The 20,319-nt window shown below is 41.4% G+C and overlaps 1 protein-coding gene across 3 annotated transcripts in view; it reads left to right on the top strand.

Annotated features, from left to right (window-relative positions):
• Nucleotides 1-17,427, top strand: part of LOC139722531 (zinc finger E-box-binding homeobox 1-like) — a 40,241-nt gene extending 22,814 nt beyond the window's left edge. The window contains exons 1-5 of one of the 3 annotated variants that reach the window (XM_071633819.1): nucleotides 6,404-6,801; nucleotides 8,426-8,839; nucleotides 12,215-14,893; nucleotides 15,468-15,647; nucleotides 17,065-17,427. In XM_071633819.1, coding sequence (XP_071489920.1) covers nucleotides 6,750-6,801; nucleotides 8,426-8,839; nucleotides 12,215-14,893; nucleotides 15,468-15,647; nucleotides 17,065-17,402 — 3,663 coding nt within the window. In that variant the 5' untranslated portion in view covers nucleotides 6,404-6,749 and the 3' untranslated portion in view covers nucleotides 17,403-17,427. Of the gene's footprint in view, nucleotides 1-6,403; nucleotides 6,802-8,425; nucleotides 8,840-12,214; nucleotides 14,894-15,467; nucleotides 15,662-17,064 lie in introns of those variants that run through there. The other 2 variants (XM_071633818.1, XM_071633820.1) reach the window with 2 other exon arrangements.
• The last annotated feature ends 2,892 nt before the right edge of the window (nucleotides 17,428-20,319 follow it).

The following is a 20,319-nucleotide window of genomic DNA, read 5'->3' as shown; positions in this document are numbered from 1 at the left end:
ACGACCAAAGCACAAAGCGACCACTTCTTGGGGAAGTCGGCATAAAGGCTGTCTGGATTCGTAGACTATGCACTGGCGCCACCGTTCTGATTGCTAGCTGATGAAGCGATTCACACATATCCCGTTCAGCGGGGTTCGCGCAATTTTAAAGACCACGTTCAGCCTCATTCACGAAGGACAAGGGTGCGCACTTTTCCGCCACAGCCTTTGAAGAGTCTCACAACACCTAAGCCTTCCAAGTATTCGTCAGAAGGTCGATCTTGAGCTGTTAATTTACCACAGGCGACGTCAGCCGAAATATGTCTTCAAAAAGTATTGAACCGCTCGGTCCGGCGCATTATTTTTAAAGGACTCGCATCCTTCCTTGGGTCGCAGTATTACTGGTACATGTCATTGCCGTGTCCTACAGTTACGTCATTTACAACTTAAGTTTTCACTTAACTTGAGAAAAGGAGAAAGATGAATGTTTGCTTTGTATGCAACCTTGTATTATCATATTATAGATGGAGGAAAGACATAATTACGACTGAAGTAAATTATCGGTTTGAATTACAGTGTAGTGTAAGGGCCTACTTTCTGAATAGAAGCGGCACAAACGTCGAGCAACATCAACAGTAGATCCTTGCTTTCGACTATTGTGTGCCATGAAATTAGCTGGTATTTATATCAAACTCTTGGGAGAAAAATAGTCGATTAGAGTTTTTTAAAAAAGATGACTGCCCAGCATCATCTTGATGAGGTGTGATACAGGATCCGTGACGGAAATGCGTATTGTGGTGGAAAACCCCCTGGCAGAATCCTTTGGAAAGTTTATTTGGTCAGGAAAGACCTCCAAAAGAACGACATAGATTGCATCTGCTGCAGAGCGAAAATACATTTGCAATTTTGACACACCAGGCAACTACAATCCGCAGCTTTTGACATGAAACTGAACTCTTTATAATTGTATTATACAGCCTCAAATCGTCTATGCATACATTTTTCTTGCAGCTAATTAATGTTTACTTGACCTAATGTGCGATCATACGTAGCTCCATGGTGCAATAATGGTTAACATTTACTTTTAAGATAATGTGTGGATAATGTGATGACGCCTCGCACTGCTCTATCCACTAGCCGAAAGGGTTCTTGTATTCTTTCCAATTTGAATAATTGAGTGTACTGAATTTAATTGAAGAGAAACATCCATGTATTTTCGCCTTGATGAGTACTTAATCATTAGTGACAGCACTTCTCAACCCCTGTAGATTAAATTCTCCCATGGCATCTCGGATGACATTTGTTATTTCTGCCTTCAGTGAGCGCATTAAAAGCTATGTTTATTGTATACTCAGACTAGTTATCATACCGTGCCATCTCCTGCACTAACAATATGAAATTCCGATCAAAAAAAGAAGGGGAAAAATGAAAAAGGGAAAGAAAAAACACTCGACGCGAGACGAGCAAGCTGCCACAAAGCGCACTTGTGTGTATGTATTTACAATGTATACTCGTTGCACCGTGCCCGCCTGCCAGTCGCTCGTTCATTTCTGCAGATGGAATCGTGGAGCCAGAATCACCTGGGATGCTGTGTAGGGGATTAAAAAGTATCCTACTCGTACTCGACCTGACGCGTGCCATAAAAGGACGCGTAAAAAAGGTCACGCCGCCGCCAAGCATGTACAATATGTAATATCTGACGGTAGTTGTTCCTTTTGTCTCGTCCTCATTATCGCGTCACGGACGATGTGTTGTGACAGGTTACAGAATAATATAAGAAATAGAAAGGTCATTCTTCACTTAGAAATGCCGTTTGTGACATGAATAGAAAAACACTCTTCATAATATGCGAAGATGATACATTTGGAGACGAGCACAGAAAGATTCAGATATCATAATCACTCCCGTGCACAAACACAAATTCGTTATGTCGAAAGAAAACTGTTATTGAAAAGCATATACTTCTAAGCTGTACGGCTACATATTTTTCACTCCATTTCGACGTTTACGACAAGTAAACGCCGATTTAGATACGACATTTCCATGGACCATGTATGAGCCAATGCAAGCTTACCTTAGCCCTTTAAACAGTTGTATACAATAGATGATTATTTCTTTTCCTTCTGTATAGTTATCTCAATACTATACAATGTGTGTTTCTGTAACAAGGACATTACGTTCGATCGAGAAAGAACATCGTCGCTGAACTGGTGTCGGTTACAAAGCATGACATTTCAGCGGTATGTTCTCTGAGACTGTACGCGTTTTACTCAACTCGATCTTGCTCCGGTGACGGGGGACACTTAGGCGGGCAGGGCTGTAATTCTCTCGACTCCAGGCGGCGCCGAGTCGCATATTGATTCTCGGCAGGCGACACCTCGGCGCCAGCTGGCTATTGTTAATATTTCTCAAATAATCCAGGTGTACCAGCACAAAGTGAGTCCCGCTAGGCACTAGGAAAGGTAAATCTTTGTATCTCGTGCTGCATTTCTCAGCTCTGAATGACAATCGTACTGTGTTTCGTGATGAGGCATACGCTTTTAATTGATAACTAGACTATGTTTGCGATCGAAAACCTGAAAATCTGTTTTGAGGCATGGTTTGTTAACACAGTCGTATCATTATTCATCTTTCGAACCATTTTTGCCAATTGAGCGTTTTGACAGTGACTGTTATGGTCAGGCCGATCATCTTAGGTGTGTATGACAAGCAACTTCAAGTTCATCAAAGGAACATGAGTATTAGTTTTATTTTTTTTTTTTTTTTGGGGGGGGGGCCTTAAAACTAGGTCAAGAATTTGTGATCGAGTGAAAGTTGGGCAATCATCGCTGATCCTATGAAATACATGGGCACCTTTTCAGAACATTATCTCGGGAGCATTTGCTGTATGCTGTGACTCGCGGTACTTCCATTCAGCACATAGTCGGGTTGATAAGGTTCGCAGGTTACGTCGCTCATCGCGGTCGTAAATTGTCCATCGTTGAGATGCAGGGATTGTGTTCTTTAACCCTTTGAAAATACCTTCGAACCCAGGTGTTGATGCACCTGTGGTATGCGTGTAATGTGTCATCTCAGGGATTCCACCATGAATACAATCGGGAGAAGAATGCGAACAGCATCACGATCTTTACTCCCATTACCAAATAGACCGTGTCTGTAATGTATTACCACTTATGGATGTTTCTTTTCTCACAGCCTAGTAACGAAGCATTTTCAATCACCTCTTCCCTCCCATGAAGTTCCATAGGAAGGTATCATTTAGTTGTTGCTATGTTGGGCAAGCCTTGTGGTTGTTATGGGCAATTTTTGTGAACAAAGCGTGCATAAATCTGAATACATGACAGAACTGGTCTGTTTGTTGCTGCACCTGTCTCCAATGCTATGTGATTATTAGATACCATATCATCATAATTATGATGACATATTATGCAGTCGGTATCGACAACAATCCACAAATTGCCTGAGTTTGGAGTAGGGGGAAGAAGTAATGTGGAGAAAAGTATGAACGTATTTATAGCTGGCAACACCTGTAGCGTATTAAGTGACAATTGAAGTTCACGTTAATCCGCAGTGAATTTAAAGAGAATTGTTGTTCATGTTGTTCAGGAGTTGTTCCTTTTTTTTTTCCTTGCCCGGACCCAGACCCAAATACCAACAGTTTCACGACATTCCTTGTTTCTTCACACCTGTCAATCAGGACTAGACTTGTCCAGGGACTCAATTAACCTGGCGAGTCATTTACGTCGTCACTAATCCGTATATCAAGCGTAAAGAGCCCCCAGATTACTCAACGCCTTCTGTCTTAGTGTCCCAAACAAAGACACTGCACTTGGTGATGCGATTACAAGCAAGTACCTGTGCTAAATTAATGGCTTTTTGTTGTTGTCTTTTTCTTGGACGAAGCAGGATGCTGAAGTCAATGTATTAATCCTTGTAGAAAAGAAGAGAGCACCTAGAAAATTGTTATGAAAAGAGGTAGTGTCGCACAGGAGAATAATACCTATTTGTGCATATTCCTATACCCCCGATGAGGTATAGATTATAGGTGAACGTGAGAAGATTCTGAGCATCAAATTGCTTGGGTGTGTCGCTTTCGGGAGGATTAGAGACATTCTCAGTATTCTGAGTGAATTTCATTCTTTCGTAGCATCGGTATTTTGAGAAATTCTAATGCACCTGTTCCAGTGTTATTAAAATACAACCGGAGAGCACTTCCTTGTTATTATGACAATTAAAAGAGTACTTGAAGATAAACAAATCATGATCGGTCAGGAAACTGGCGATGATGATCATTTCATTTTAAGAAGGTTTATTTTCATTTCAATTTGAGACACTTGGTTATGATTTTCCCCAAACATTCCGATGTAAACGATATCAATATGACATGTAGAAACAGCGTCTCCTCGGCTTGTCACTTTGCAACAGGTAACCAACGCTAAATATTTGGGCCTGTCGGTCGCCCGTGCGTTGAAACTCACACATCCTCTGGGAATGCAGCACGGGCTTCCGCAGTTTATCTAGTGGTGGGAGTGGCTTGCTGCCATGGAAACGTGGCGCCGCGTGGACTGGGAAATCCTACCGTAGGCAATCGTGTTTGGTTATCTTGTTTACAATGTACACAGAGACAGGAAAACTACAAAATCGCCTGGCTGTTTTTCGCGGGATTGAAAAAGTGTAATACAAGTCATCAAATCTGTCGTGAGTGTTCCTTGTTCTATCAATCCTTGCTTTCAGATTCTGTTGGATGATCCTGTCCATATCTATATTTTCGTCACCTTGAATTTTAGTCTTGCGTCCGCCATCATTAGAAAAACTCAACAAGCGGAAGTCTGGGTAAAGGAAGAGACATGCATTAATTGTGCCAATATTCGTCCGTGAATTATTACAATTAGTCATTTATATATGTATGATGCCGTAATCTAGAATGTGCTAGAGAAAATAGATAACAGGTACACTGCCAAGAAAATTATCCTCGTGTGATATGATAGCGTGACATGTAAATTTTGAAGATTTGTCATGGCATTGATGTCACCAGCAGGATGTCGCAGAATTTCTCAGACACATATGTCTGTTTTTCTGTCAGTGGTCGTTCTGCCAATAGATTTGGGACTATGAAGGGGATAGTCTTGTCGTTTGTACGAATCGGACAACCTTGTTTGATTATTGTCATCCTCGCTTGGCTAGAGCTGACAAATTTGAGAGATATAAAGAGCAATGAAAGAGGAAAAAATAGTAAGGGAGAATACTTGAAATAGACTCAAGAGTCAGAGTGAGAGAGAGAGGGAGGGAGAGAGATAAAATTCAACTCAATCACCTGCCCACAATGCTTGCGCTCGCATGTGACGGCTAATGGCGCTGCCTTTGTCGAAGCAGTCAGGTGTTAGACCTAATCAGGTTAATAATTCATGAGGCATGGGGCTGGGAGCAGACGGCTGAATGGGACCCGGGCTGGCCACTCAGACTCCGTGGCGCCGCCGTGCAAGGTGGGTCTTTTCTCCGCTCCGCCTGCCTGTGTGCGCAGGTGCTTTGTCGACAGGCAGTGGTCTGGAGCCGGCGAATTTTGCCCCATTGTTTCCGGGGGCTGAAGGCATGACAAACAGGTTCTCTCTTTCTCCCTTCCCCTGTTCTCTATTAACACTTTGGGGGTTGGCTAACAATATTTTTAAAAGACATTGTTGAAAAGAAGCGAGAAGAATTGACTGTGAAAAATTGCTCGATATTATGTAGGTGTGCAGTATCGCCGGAGCAGAAGCCGGCAACGAGGCTTTAGTGGAACATGTATGGCGTTGTTGTCCTTTTCTTCTTCTTCTTTTTCTTCTTCCTTTTTTTCTTCTTATCGCGCTTTCTCACTCAATCAAAATTTTCACCCACATTCGCCTATTGTTTGCGTCAGCAAACTTCCATAGCAGAATTCCAATTGACTTTCTACGAGACACTCTACGGTTGGATGAGCTGAGCTGGTATAATGATTGTCCTTGTTATTTTACGGAATCGAGTACCTTCAAGAACTGTCATTATTGCGCACACCTAACCTACACTGATCCGCTTGCCCGGATCTCTTTCAAAGTCCATGTCGGAGGAGATAGTACTTGCCGTGCATGACTGACTGCTTTTAATCAGTTTTCGAGAGGTGGTCCACAAGAAGCGAGCTCATCTTTTGGAGACAAGTGATCACCTCCGCCTTTTAATAGCGCCGTTGAATGGCCTTTGTTCACCTCTTGTACTCGAGGACAAAACCTCCAGACTTTCTGTCTCTGCCTCGCAGAGAGCCCTCACAACTCCCTCCTCGGTCTGTCCTCAAGTTACCGCCGCGACAACAACCACGCTGCTCTATTTATCTTGTCTCTTGTCCAACAAGCGCCACCCATTAGGGGAGCAAGGGCCGAGCCTTCGACAAGTGCCTCTATTTCTCCCTCCGCCAACTTTGAGTGTGTTCATCTATTTGTGTCACTAAATATTTTTTTCCCACACTCCTCTCACGGAATTCCAACATTCGACTGAAGTTATCCCATCGCCAGCCATGTGTGGACGAAGTAAAATTTGACTGATCTTCAAACTTTTCTCAGCGTGTGGAATCTTTGATACAGCACAGCCTCGGCTTTCTTGAATCATTAAACAATAACTTTGTGCCAACCTCGTGATTTTTATCACCAAAAAGCCTTCGTTTGGAGGTTTTGCGGAGAAAAAAATCAATGGCTTCCAGATATCATAGGAGCAGTTTGTGATATCTTTGAGTGATTTCTCGTGGTGATCCAGTAACTAGCAGTGTTATGGTGATGAAGTATCATTACATCCAATACACACGCTTGATGCGTGCGTCAGGTGAGAACACGACATTCCTGTCAACCCATCCCCTCAGCACGACACATTTAGTTTCGGCTTGTCTCTTTTTTGCATGTCGATTATGTTCAGTTTATTTTGCTGTGGTAGTTGCGTTCTCTGTGAATGCCTGATCACAGGCAAAGACAAAAGATTTATGTCTATTTTCCAGGGATGCCAAGTTCAAAAAAATTTTATGAGTGAGATTTTCATGACTTGGCATCTCGGCATGCGAATGTGCGCGCGAGCGAGGGTGTGGGAGGGTTTTTCCCGTGGTCTCCCATGGTAGGGAGCTTTTTCAATTTTTAGCTCTTAATGGTGCGATCAGGTGCATACTTAAGTGACTATTTTTTACTTATTTTGAAAGACAAAAGGGAAATATACCTTCATTTGCAACTATCACTTTAATCTTTTGAGCTATACTCATTATTATAGGCCCAAGTTGCAGACTTCGCCCGATGCGTGAGAAAAATGGGTGCCATGCGTGAGATCGTGAGATTGCCCCGAAATGCTTGAGTCTCACGCAGAATGCGTGAGACTTGGTAGCTCTGATTTTCTGTTATTATCAGCACGACACATGGTCCTGTATTCCATGTACTGTTTTCTTCACAGGTCTGTGTATAAGTTTATGTTCTTCAGAAAGGGTCATTTATGCAGTTGGGTGCAAATGTTGATCTGAGTGTTTCATATCTGGTTTGATTGGTATAACAAAGCATTTACCTTGGGATATACTGTTATACTGGTAAAGATGATGTGGCTATGTGATATCATACAGTCTAAATAAAACAAGCTTTTTGTGTGTGTGTTTTGAATCAGAACATACTGCAGCTACAGAGAGGTCGAATTCAATGATAAAAAGTCAAGGGAATCAAAGCAGCAGTTTGTGAAGTTGATAAAGTCTGAAGTTGCCTGTATTTTGAACAGCATATCGTGCTATGATATGCCTGGGAAGTTGGAGGCAGTATGAAGCAAGGTATTTTATACCACTCTCCATTTTCAGGCATTTGAATGGTTGTACAGTATTTAGATCTGTGTGTCTTGTGAAAATTGTGAGAAGTTTAGAGAGATGACAACTCCTTCCATGAAGGAAGTAATTCAGCCATTATTGGATATATGGCTGCTATTCAACATCTACTGAAGGTACTGTATCTCCAATGTAAATGCTGTGACCACTTTTTTTTAAATGAAAAGTGCCTAGTTTGATCAAATTTGTGTGAGATCTTACTCACAGTACATTCATTATCATAACTATGCATTGTAAGCAAAAATGCAGAATAAGAGAATATCAGGTCTTGGTCACCAAGAGTTGTTGTTCTCTATTTTTTTAAAATATTAATCTTACAAAGAAGTATCCCTATTGGATAAATTCTCTCAATTACAAAACTCTTACAAACCGTACTATGAAAATATGCCATGTACTTCTGAGTGCATACTGATCATACATAACAAAAGTTGTTAGCAGTTGTATGACTTGACATATGACAAATGAACAGCTTTCAGACAATTGATATGTATGATAAATCCACAAATCCACAAAATGACTCATACAGGTGTTCATAATGTCTACTTCCCTGGTGATGCAACTTGCTTAACTGGCAACCTATTTGTCTGTTCTTGTCTTTTTCAGTTGACATTGATGGAAATCCCAAGGGGATGACGCCAGGGGATTTGAGTGATGGCAATGACCCCATCTCTCCCAGTCCAGAGAATGGTTACCATAGCAACAGTTCCACCATCGAAGACAGCGATGTGGACGACAAGGACAGCTTCAGGGGCGAAGAGGATGAGGAGGACGTCGACGAGGTGGAGATGGACAAGACGAGAAGCGAGAGCGACGACAGCATGGATGATGGGGAGGAGAAAGACTTCCACCGCAAGAACGGACTCCAGCTCCCCCAACTCAGGAACGGGGACATCAGTGGTGATGGTGTCATCAACCTGGAAGAGTACATGAACCGCAGTGACACCGCTGTTATCTACCCAGAGCCAGTAGAGGACATGGATGGCGTGAATGGTGACACCGATGACCCAGACAGTCCAGGTAGAGTCAAATATTGTTTGCGCATGCTTATTACCTATGGGATACCTTTGGATGATACTGAATGCAGGTTTAACGGACAAGTTCAGCTTAATATATAATGTGTGGGCTGAGTGAATGCAGGTATATTGATAGAACACATCAGTGAAAATTTAAGGAAAATCAGACAATCTGTTCATAAGTTATTAATTTTTTGAAGTTTTGCTGCCGCTATTGCTGGATGAGAAGACTACTACAGTGTGTGGTGTCATATGCGTAGAGATAAAGAAAATGTAAAGAAAATTCAACATGTTTCCATTTTTCTCGCATATTAAAAGAGCACTTGACTTGCCTATTTAAGAAGGCAGGGGGAATACTATTACCTTTAACATAGGTCAGTAACAAGTCGAGGGATAAGTACTTTTCACCCCCAAAAAATGAAATTTTATGGTACTCTTTGATTATTTATATTGTTCTGTGCATGTGACATCACAAACTGTAGTAGTCTTCTCATCCAGCAGTGGCAGCATTGACCCCCAAAAATTCATAAATTTTGAACAGATTTTCCTCAAACTTTAACTGATGTGTTCTACCAATATTGTAGTATTCACTCAATCCTCACATATGTTAAGGTGAACTCGTCTTTTAAGCCTCTGTATTCAGATCCAGATTCTGTCAACATTTTAAGTTGGCTGGGTCATGGCTCATTCCTTGCCTTTTTCAGAAAAGTTAGAGTTCTCTTATTCAAGGCATCCCAAGTTCCATCAAGTCTTGTTTGGCTGCTTGGTGTCCAAACCAGCAGATGTCAAATTTTGCCTCATTTAGCCATAAACAAGCAGTGAAACATTTTTCTGTTTGCTTCATTTCCTCTTACATTCTTTATGTGCTGGAAACAGTCACTCAGTCAGCTGTTATTTAAGGGATGGGTCTGCACTATGGGGCATTACTGAAGTTATAACCCAAAATGAAATGTGTAGATTGTGTCATGTACAAACAGTATATAGTAATTGTATTACCATTGGGACTGAAATATTATCTGTTCAATAGGGCCTTCCCCTTCAGAGCAAATGCCAAATGAATCATGTGCTGTCAAATACGTCCGCTTCCACTTAGGTGATGGTCATAGCTGCTTTTCTATGGCAATATATTAGTCTTACAAAGTAACACATTTGTTTTGTACCCAAACACAAATTCGGATACACCTATTGCACAAGTGTGCACATGCAGTAACAGAGTGGGCAGGGTCTAGGTTGATTTGATTAATACCTATAATGGGTGAGATCACACAAAGCTGTATCTTGCTTTTAGCTGGGTGTATCAAAAGGCTCTTGTTGCAGAGATTGAAGAAGCAACAAAGTATTCATATAGAATCTATCCCCACTGCTAAAATTAAACCTTCATGTATGGAAGTTTAATACCTCATCTCATTACCCTGGACAGCAAGCAAACAATCAGAGACTCAAGGAAACAAACAAAACAAACAAACAAACAAACAATCAGAGACACAAGGAAACAAACAAAACAAGCAAGCAAACAAAATCCTGAAGGAGTTACTGCAATTTTTTTGTGTGATGACTGTTTCCGTAACAGGAGACTTAGAGGAGTGAAGAGAGGGAGGGAGGGAGACAAGGAAGACTGAGGGAGAGAGAAAGGGAACGAGGAGAGAGATATTCCTCACGTTCGGCGAGGGATTGGGGGGATAGATTATTGTTTGATTGCATTCATCTCCTGCATCCTTAGTTTTAAGGAGATCAATATCAGTAGGTGGATGTGATCTGCAAACAAAGTACCTTAACCCCAAATTGGGATCAAGTTCTCCGCCTCTCCCTTGTAATCCCCATCCTCTTGTGGCAAGGGGACACGTTTACACTCTGGGCTGTTGCAAATCATGATTTCGGGGGAAGACATGCAAATTTGCCACTTGTGGATGCATTGAGCAATGTTGCACACTAGCTCAGTGCACATGTAGGGGGAAGACATGAATTGAAGTCTGAATGAATGGACTAAGTTGTGTGCATAGTTGATACACTTCACTGGGGACAATTCAAGACACACCATGGATAATCAACGTCACCAGAAATGTTTGCAAAGCAGTGGGTGAACTAACTGTTAGCCAAGGATATGTTCTATTCTGTTTTAATTTTTCCCCTCTTTTTTCCCCTTTCATGCTCTGCTTAACATAACATGAACTTCATTATTTTGATTTCCAGAAAATGTCAGTTTAATTGATTTGGAACCCTGACACTTTATTACAGACTTTAAAAAAAATATATCATTATACCTCAAAGTAGTATGAACTTGCCATTTCTGATAAGAAACATGACATTTGATTCACAGCTACGGTAAAGTGCAGTAGTTGTGACTGTTTTTTTTTTTCTGCATTCATTTTTTCTTTTGCTTTGTTCAGTATTTGCTTTGTTAGGAGTTAGAAGTGAGAACACAGACATATAAGTTAAAAAATGAATAGACAAAGGAAAAAAAAAACTGTAAATGAAAGCACACCCCATGCTAGCTGTGATTCCTATCTCATTTATTGCCACAAATCAAAGAGACATAAAGACAAAATATATATCGCTCTGGCCTCGGTGTAGTCACCAAAAGGATCAAGGGATGGGATAAACCGTGTCATGTGACAGATGCAGAGAGAGGCCGGGCAAACAGAAATGAAGTTTTTTTTTTTCAAAAAAAAAAATACAGGGGGAAAAGGCTAAGTGGCAAGTTCCTGTCGTTTTGTTAGTTGAATTAGAGCATTTGTTGGATTATGGGTGCTGACAGATGCAGTTGGCAGATGAAAAATGAGTGGATTGATTTCAGGTACCACACTGTTGGCCCTTCACAAAAATTATCATCACATTATGACATATTACATCACAATATCAAGTTTGGTTCAGAAGCCCTTTGGGATTGTGACTGACTTTTTGAGAGTCGGTGACTTTGAAGAATTTACATGGCTTTGCAACTAAACTGTTTTTGATGCTGGAAGATGCAAACATTCTCAAAACATTCATTTCACCCTCTTAAGTGGTAGAGGGAATCTCCACAAGTTGAATTCAGCATAGTGCTGTTAAAGTAAGTTTTGAAAGGTAATTACCCTCGACTTCACAGGTACTTGAAAATCTTGTTTAGATTGACAATGAAGAGTGCCAGCCTTAAATCAAGTGGTTGCAAAAGTGAAACTTTCTTGCCAGTATGCTTCAAACATTGAATTTGATTGGTAGTAAAATAATTTGCAGTATCTTGTTAACCACAGGTAAAAGTGAAAGGGGAAAAGATGTTCAAGCTGCCCCACTTGAAATGTGAAACTTGACAGTTTTTATTCGTATTTGAAAAGGCTTTATTGTTTGTAGGTGTGACAACATGACTGGATTTGACTCTCTGTATTTTTCTGTTTGCCCACAGGAGGAAATGACAATGAAACTGAGAATGATGGTGAGCTCGGAAAGCCTGTTGACTGCCCTTACTGTGAGCGATCCTACAAGCGCTGGACCTCCCTGAAAGAGCACATTAAGTATCGTCATGAAAAGACTTTCAACAACTTTTCTTGCCCTGAGTGCAACTACTGCTTTGCCTATAAATCTCAGCTGGAGCGTCATATGGCAACGCACATGCCTGGACGCAATCAGGTCTGCGAAATCTGCAATAAGGCGTTCGTGAACATTTACCGTCTACAGCGACACATGCTCACACACACCACTGGCAACCGAAAATTCAAGTGCAGCGAGTGCGGCAAAGCCTTTAAATACAAGCACCACTTGAAGGAGCATCTGCGGATCCACAGTGGGGAAAAGCCATACGAGTGTCCCACCTGCCTGAAGAGATTCTCCCACTCGGGCTCCTACAGTTCGCACATCAGCAGCAAAAAGTGCTCCCCAGTGAAGGAGCAGCCGCAGGGGCTAGCAAGAATTGTTGGCGTACCTCCTGTTAAAGTTATCAACAACCTTCCTTCCCCTGTCTTGTGCTCTCCCATCAGTGACATTGAAAAAGGGGAGAGTAGACCCAGCGCAGAGCCCAAGAACAATGCTACTGCCTATATGACCCCTCTCCACATAAAGATCCCAAATGCAGATGGCTCTGTGGAAGGTCACCCAAGCAAGGAGAAGCAGGAAAACGGCAGCACGACACCCTTGACCTCACCTCCAAATGATGCAGTCAAGAAAGTTTTGCAGATTGTGGCATCAACTGTGAGCAAGCAGCAACAGGATGGTCAAAAAACTGACATCTCAAAATTGAAGAAGACAAAAACGTCATCTGACACTCCTGTGGTAGCTAGCCCCTTTGAGATTCGCCCTTTCAAGCTTGAAAAACTCTCCGCCATTCCCCCCTTGCCAAAAGCCACGCCCGAAAAGAAAGCAGAAGAAACTGAAAAGCCCAAAGTGTTTCTGAGTGAGAGCGATATGCATCCGCAAAAGAAGAGCTATGATATTGTTGACTATACATTGAGGAAAGTACATGAGGCCCAGGCCATCAATCGCTGCTTAGAGTCCCGCTTCCCCACTCCGATAAACCTTAATCCCGACAGAACAGGATGCAAATATTGTGGACGTGAGTATCTTAGCCCTATTGATCTACATCAGCACGAGCGTTATCTCTGTGACCTCAACGAAGATGTGCTGAAAATGAAACTGTTTAACGGCAACACGCCACAGCAGCAGCAGAGCATGGCAAACTTCAAACTTGATCGATACTACGAGATGCAGCAACAATTTATAGCCCAGCACAACGGAGGGAAGAGTCAGGGAGACAAAGACAATGAGGCTGATAAGAATGAGCGAGATAATCCGAGGAGGATGTTGTCGTCACCAGCTGAGAGCGAGAGGCACCTGTCTCCGAAAGCAAGCCCTGTTTCAGGAAGTAGTCATTCCCCATGCAGTTCTGTAGCCTCTCCCCCTGCCCCCGAAACGGGCAAGTCCAATGATGATATACTGCAGCGCCTAGAGTCTATATCGCAGGCCCAAGAGCAGGCGCTTCGTGCATTCTATGCCATGCAGGCTAAGCCCTCGGAGGACGGAATTGACAAGATCTCGGTAGCACTCAATCTGCCCATGCAAGTTGTGAACAAGTGGTTTCAGCGCACACGTAAGCTTGAGGAGGAGGGGTCAGACCCCTCGCTTAAAAGTCTCAGCTTAATGAAACAATCCCCAGCTGTGTCAGTCGTTCAACCAGCAAATCACAGCAAAGACATAGCGCGGGTTTGTGTGATTGAAACTGAGAAGGCTTCGGTGAAATCTAAGGAAGTGAGCTGTGATTTGGAAACAGCTTCAGTCAGCAGTAGCAGTGCTGAGGTGGTGGGTGATGTGGACAGCCCCCCAGCTTCCCCGTACAGCAGCAATAATTCCCTGTCTAAAGACCTAGCTAAAGATAAGTACCACAGCACTAAAAACATGGATGTCAGCACTACAGTGAACACGAGGATTGAGCATAATGCACCGGGGCGATTAGAGTCAATGGATAGAGATAGCAGATCCCCATCAAGATCCCTCTCACCGGAGAAAACTGCTACAGAAACTTCACCCCTGGATCTTTCGATGCCTAAGAGGAAGACAACTCCTCCTCTCTCTCCTAGCAGATCTTCCATTCCACCAAAACTCATTTACGGCTTGAACTACTCAGCTTTCTACTCTGCAGCCGCTGCAGCTGCCGCCAATGGATACCTCTTGCCTCCCACTTACGCTCCTTCGGAGACTGTACCCACCAGTGTGCTGGAAAACAGCATCAAAGCACACACCAATGTGGCCGCGCCCATCCCAAGTAAATCAACCACCTCTTCATCTGCGAGCACCACCAGCACAACTTCGTCGGAGAACAGCTTCCTCCTAAAGCGCTCCTACCCAGAATCCCTCTACGCCTACATGCCCATGAACAGCTACCCACCCAAGAGGATGAGATTTGCTGATGGAGTGGACTACCCGGCGGCCCCTCCTCCCCTGTATCCACATCTCCAGGTTCCAGATGTCTACAGTGCTCTAGCTAAAACTGGCTACATGCAGAGCACCCTGGCACATCATCTTGGAGCCATGGCAACCACCAACCCCTTTCTCCCAGCAATGCTGAATGGAGCTGGTATCCATCAAAATCACAGTAAGTGTCATTTCTCTAGAGTTTTACCCAAATATTTCGTCTTTTCTTCTCCACATCAGAAATTTCACTTATGCAAACCTGGTAACTTATTGATTTAATAGGCATGCAGCATGGTTACCAAACTTTTTCTTTTGTTATAACAAGGGTTATGAAATTTAAAAATGATATCTACAGCACATTTTATGATAACTTCTTTATTGATGTACAGCCACACAATTCTTGGGGAATGATATTCCAGATGTTAATTTTTATTTCCACATTAAATTCTTGAAAGTCAATGTGATATAGATGCAGGTATATTTTAAAGATGAAATATGCTGGTACATTTTGCACAATTATTAGTTTTGAGTGAATAGCAACTTGAATCTGCAATTCTTGGGGATTGATATTTCAAATATTGATGTATATTTCCACTTTAAATTCTTGAAAGTCAATGTGATGTAGAGACAGGTCTATTTTAAAGATAAAATGTGCTGTTACATTTTGTACAATTAATAGTTTTAAGTGAATAGCAACTTGAATCTGCAAGTGGTTGATGATGTTATTCTCATTTTGTTACTTTGTGTCAAAACAGCTGATGCTTCGTCAGACATAGCCTCCGATGATGCTCTGAGTGACATTGGGATTGGACCTGGGCGTCGGCGCAGGTCAGACAGGCCATCACGCACGTCGTCGGGGCAGTACGCCTGCTCGCAGTGTCCCAAGACTTTCCAGAAGCACAGCTCCCTGTTGCGACATGTCTACGAGCACTCAGGTACATAACACCAAGTAAGCCATGCTCTAGAGAAACTTAAGGTTCAGACTTTCATCAGCCAAAAGATAGAATATTCAAGAGTAGAATTTAGATTGGCCTGGTCTCTTTAAAACAAATCTAAACTGGGTAAGCCTTGCATTTGCTTAACCTTCAGTGAGTCAAATTCTTGGCTTGTTGAAGCTTTGTAACATTTCAGGCTTTCAAGGAATAGTAGACTGACAGAACAGGTGTAGATTGAAGACTGTGCATGTTGAAGGTGTACATTAGTCTCAGCTGTGCAGGCTTTCAAAATGTTAACTGAATTTCTGTTACTAATCAATCAAAATGAATATTCCTTGAATGCTCTCACACCAAAAAAGAAAAAAAAAAAGATTTGGCAGATTAGCAATTGAAGAGTTTTCCATGGAAAAGGTACAAATTGCAATATTTTAAGTCATCAGATGTACTTTTAAAGAAAAATATAAACAACCCCCCCCCCCCCCCCAAAAGAAAATAAAATAAATAAAATTGCTAGTGTGGCATTTTCAGTGAGTGCTAATTTTTTATGTGGCCCCTCTAGGAGGGTGGCACTACAATGTAATAGGCACATTGAATCAAATATGTGAACTGCTGCCTGCAGAACGAGTGAGTGAAACAAGAATTTGTCTACGCCTGCGCGGATGTAGACAAAGAGATGATATCTCAGTGATGATAAGAGCAGGAAGAACAGATGTCTGATTTGTTTTGTTGTGCATTCTACACTTGGGCTCTCAGACTGCAAGTCATTTTGTATGATTGTCAAGCACCTTGAGCCTTAAGCCCCCCTCAAGCTCACACTTCTCCTGTCAATGCAAAGGCAAGGATAAGTTTTTTAGATAAGCATGGAGAATGACCTTAACCTGGGGTTGTACTTATCGGCACGGCTCAGGCAGAAAATCATACAGGTCTCCTCCAAACAAAAAGAATTGAAATATCATGTCCAAAATGTGGAAAGGAGAGTTAATATCTTTGATACACTGTACTTTATCTGAGACATGCAGTATTGATTTTATCTTCATGTGAACTACAGTGGCAGATTGTTCTTCCTTTTCTAGATACTTCCTTAGTAAAGAATAATCGTATGCTGACTTTTATGTTGTTGGCTTAAGGTTTTTACTTTCAAGTTGCAATATAGGCCCAAAAGTTTGAACAGTTTTATGCAGAGAAACAAAATAATTGATCTTGTATTGTATCACTGTCCTCCAGTGCTTTGTCTTTGAGCTTAGCCCTAAAGCTGATATTTCAAATGTGTCCTGCAGAATTTTATGTTCAATAATTTTCAATAATTTCTGATACTGTATTTGGGCTTATGAAGCAAATGTGATTTCTGTGATTAAAGGAAAGTTTCTAATTTGTTTATAGGTTCTTATTTTTTTTCTTTGCTTGGACCCATTTGCAGGAAAGCGCCCTCACCAGTGCAAGGAATGCGGGAAGGCTTTCAAGCACAAACACCACTTGATGGAGCACTCTCGTCTCCACAGCGGCGAGAAGCCGTACCAGTGCGACCGGTGTCTGAAGAAGTTCTCGCACTCGGGCTCCTACAGCCAGCACATGAACCATCGCTACAGCTACTGCAGGCGAGAGGCCATAGCCGGGGGCGGGCTCCCACTGGAAGGAGCTGAGATGGAGCTGAAGGAGGGCAAAGATATGGACCAAGGAGGTCCAGAGGAGATGGAGCTGGAGAGCACTGGAGCTATGATCCGGCGACTGGAAGAGAAGCAGGCAGCTGGGATGTAGACACTCTACTTGCTTGTTAATAACTTAATGAAATATGGGTAATGAAGATACTCCTTAACAAATTACTCATCTGAAATTATCGAGATGGCAAAATAATTGTATGCAGATAACGTGCACATTTCAAACGCTACTATCTAATCACCATTTACTTAATTCTGAGAGACAAAAGGAATTTGAAACCATGATTGGATGACATGATTGTTGTACTTCTGATTGTATAAAGAATGTGATTAACCAGAAGAAAAAAAAAGTGGATCGATGATTGTGCACAGACTCAATTAATCATTGTACAGCAAGAGAGCAAATTGCACAGCAACAGAGAGTGTCCACAGCTGTTCACTCATCTCCAACAGGGTGAAGGTTATCTTTAATCAATTGTGTACATCTATCCATGCTTCCAAAGTGTGGACTTCACACATTTTTAAGTAAGACCATGACAGATTGTCAGTAGTCTTCTTGATGGGGGCAAAGTGTGGGCTTGGAAAGATAGTCTCAACTTCGCATTCGTAAAGACTGCAGACATAAAATTGCGCGTCACTGTTATGTGCAAGATACGTACTCAGAGTGAATGTAAGTTAGAATGGCAGCCACCGAAGAGATGTGAGGGCAATTAATTGTGAAGAAAGTGATTCAGAACTGTACTACTTACACTTCATGGTTTCTTCCTGTATATATGAACAGTACAATGATTAGTACACGTATATGGCATCAGAATTCTACTCAAGATCAAAACTATGGGAACGATCAGCTTCCCATCTGTACAGACCACTCAGTTGCACAAAACCCAGAGAAATTTTCTGTTTAGTGCAACAATATCTTATACACCAGTTGGCATTTGGATGTACAAGATGTACTTCATGATTGCTAAGCACAATGTGCTGAATAATATTGTTTCAATGAAATTATATTTTTGTTTGTCTGTTTGTTTGCTGAATTCTGTACACATTTCAAGGAAACTATTGGGGAAATGTATTTATTTTGTATGTGCAATCGCAGAAATGAAACAGAAAGAGGTGTGTATTTTCGCTGAATACATAATTCTGTTCTCTCCTTCTCATCTCTTCCTGTCTTTTCACTTTCGACATGTTCCTTTCAATTATGCTCTTGATAATCATAGTTTCCAGGCCAAATAAAAAATGATGATAGATTTTTGTGACTGACAAAACGCAGTGCAGCTCTCAAATACTGTGTAATTACCATCAAACTTGCCCATTGCAACAACCTCATTGAAGGTGAAAATCTGGCCAAATTGCTATATCCCAGATATCCAGAATTTTTTCTTTGTCTTCTTCTCTTCTTTTTTTTTTTTTTTGGGGGGGGGGGGGGGCTGGTGGTTGTAGTTCCAAGATCGATCAATATTCAGATACGTAGTTCAACTTGCTGAGGGCCGGGGACATTTCTCAGTCCCGATGACTTGCAATAATTGCACAGGACTAACTTTCAAAGATATTCTAGGTTACTCAATGTAGACATGTGTATAAAATTTTGGTGATGCTATTTTTTTTTTAGTGTTGGTTTTGAAGAAATAACAACTTTTCATTGGCCACCATATATTTACCTGTGTAATTCCTAGAGAGATTGATATCTGAAACCAACTCTTGTTTTATAAGGCAGGAAGAGGGGGGAAATTCATGTAAATGACTTTCATTTTTTTTTTTCTCCCTGTGAAATATTACTTACTTTGTCTTTGAAAGATTGTTGTGGTAGCTTTTAGTTTCATGAAGCAAATAGTCCCATGTCGTGTGTTGTGTTGCTGAAATTATCTAGCAAAGAATTCAAATCATGAATCTTCCGTATGGATTATCTTGATATGCTGGGGTTCTGCTTTGCTCAGAATTGCCACTGGGTATTTGGTATTGATAATCATGTAAATGGAGTTGTGTATACACTTATTTATTCTTGTCGACGTGTAACTATTTATTCGAACAATGTAACATATTTGTTGAGAAAAAGGGGTTGCCCATTTTGAGAGGCACCCTGCCATATTTATGTATTGTAGCAATGTTGCTATTTTGAAACAAAATAAAATGTCACTAAAAGAAATCCACTTACTTATATGCAGTGATTGATGGGTGTTCTGTGCAAATTACACTGAGCTGGAGGGATTGTTTGGTGGCTGTGTTTACTAATGACATTGTCTGTGGACTCCAGTGGATATTGCTGACTGTACTGAGAAGTTGATAAAAGTTAGAACATGACTGTACTGAACTTGCTTCAACAGCCTAGCACATAAGATAATCAAGACTCGGCTATACAATTCTTAAAATGCTATAGTAGGGCATACTGTAGTGTATTTTCAGTTGGGCTTAGTTTCTGCCATACATCAGCCACTGTTGCAAGTTACCAGACTGGAAGTTAGCATACTGAATCCTGAAATGCTCGTGGTTCGTGTTTGATTTTGTTGTTTGATCATCATGAGTGTGGGATACCATGATTTTCTTACACAGTGAGATCATTATGTCATTGAATGAAGGTGATGATGCTGCTGTTGTTGATATATAATACTACAATATTAGTGATGATGATTATGATGTTGATTTCTATGATTGTGTACACTACATTATTTTATTTTGTGGAGAAGATTTAAGAAAGATAACAAACATTACAGAAAGGGCAGACCTGAAACAGAGAAGTAGGCTTCCCATGGTACTATCCTGTATTTGTATTTCTCATTACACACACTATATGAACACTGTGACAAAAGTCACGACACAGATTTGTGCATGGCATGAAAACTCTTGTCATTAAAAGTATACATTACCACAAGGTGTCTGTTTAATGTGAAACAATAGATGGGCTTATAGTTTTGAGGATTTTCCCCTACACGACATAACTCGCAGCGGAGTTGTTTGCATGCTAGCTGTATTTCACTGCTCTGTGAATGTATGTGTGTATGTAAATATGTATGTGTATCATT

Source organism: Diadema antillarum, unplaced genomic scaffold, assembly GCF_040938485.1.
Source record: "Diadema antillarum isolate AM-2024a unplaced genomic scaffold, OU_Dant_1.0 scf00000167, whole genome shotgun sequence".
NCBI lineage: Eukaryota > Metazoa > Echinodermata > Echinoidea > Diadematoida > Diadematidae > Diadema > Diadema antillarum.
This window is presented reverse-complemented; position numbering and strand designations above follow the sequence as displayed.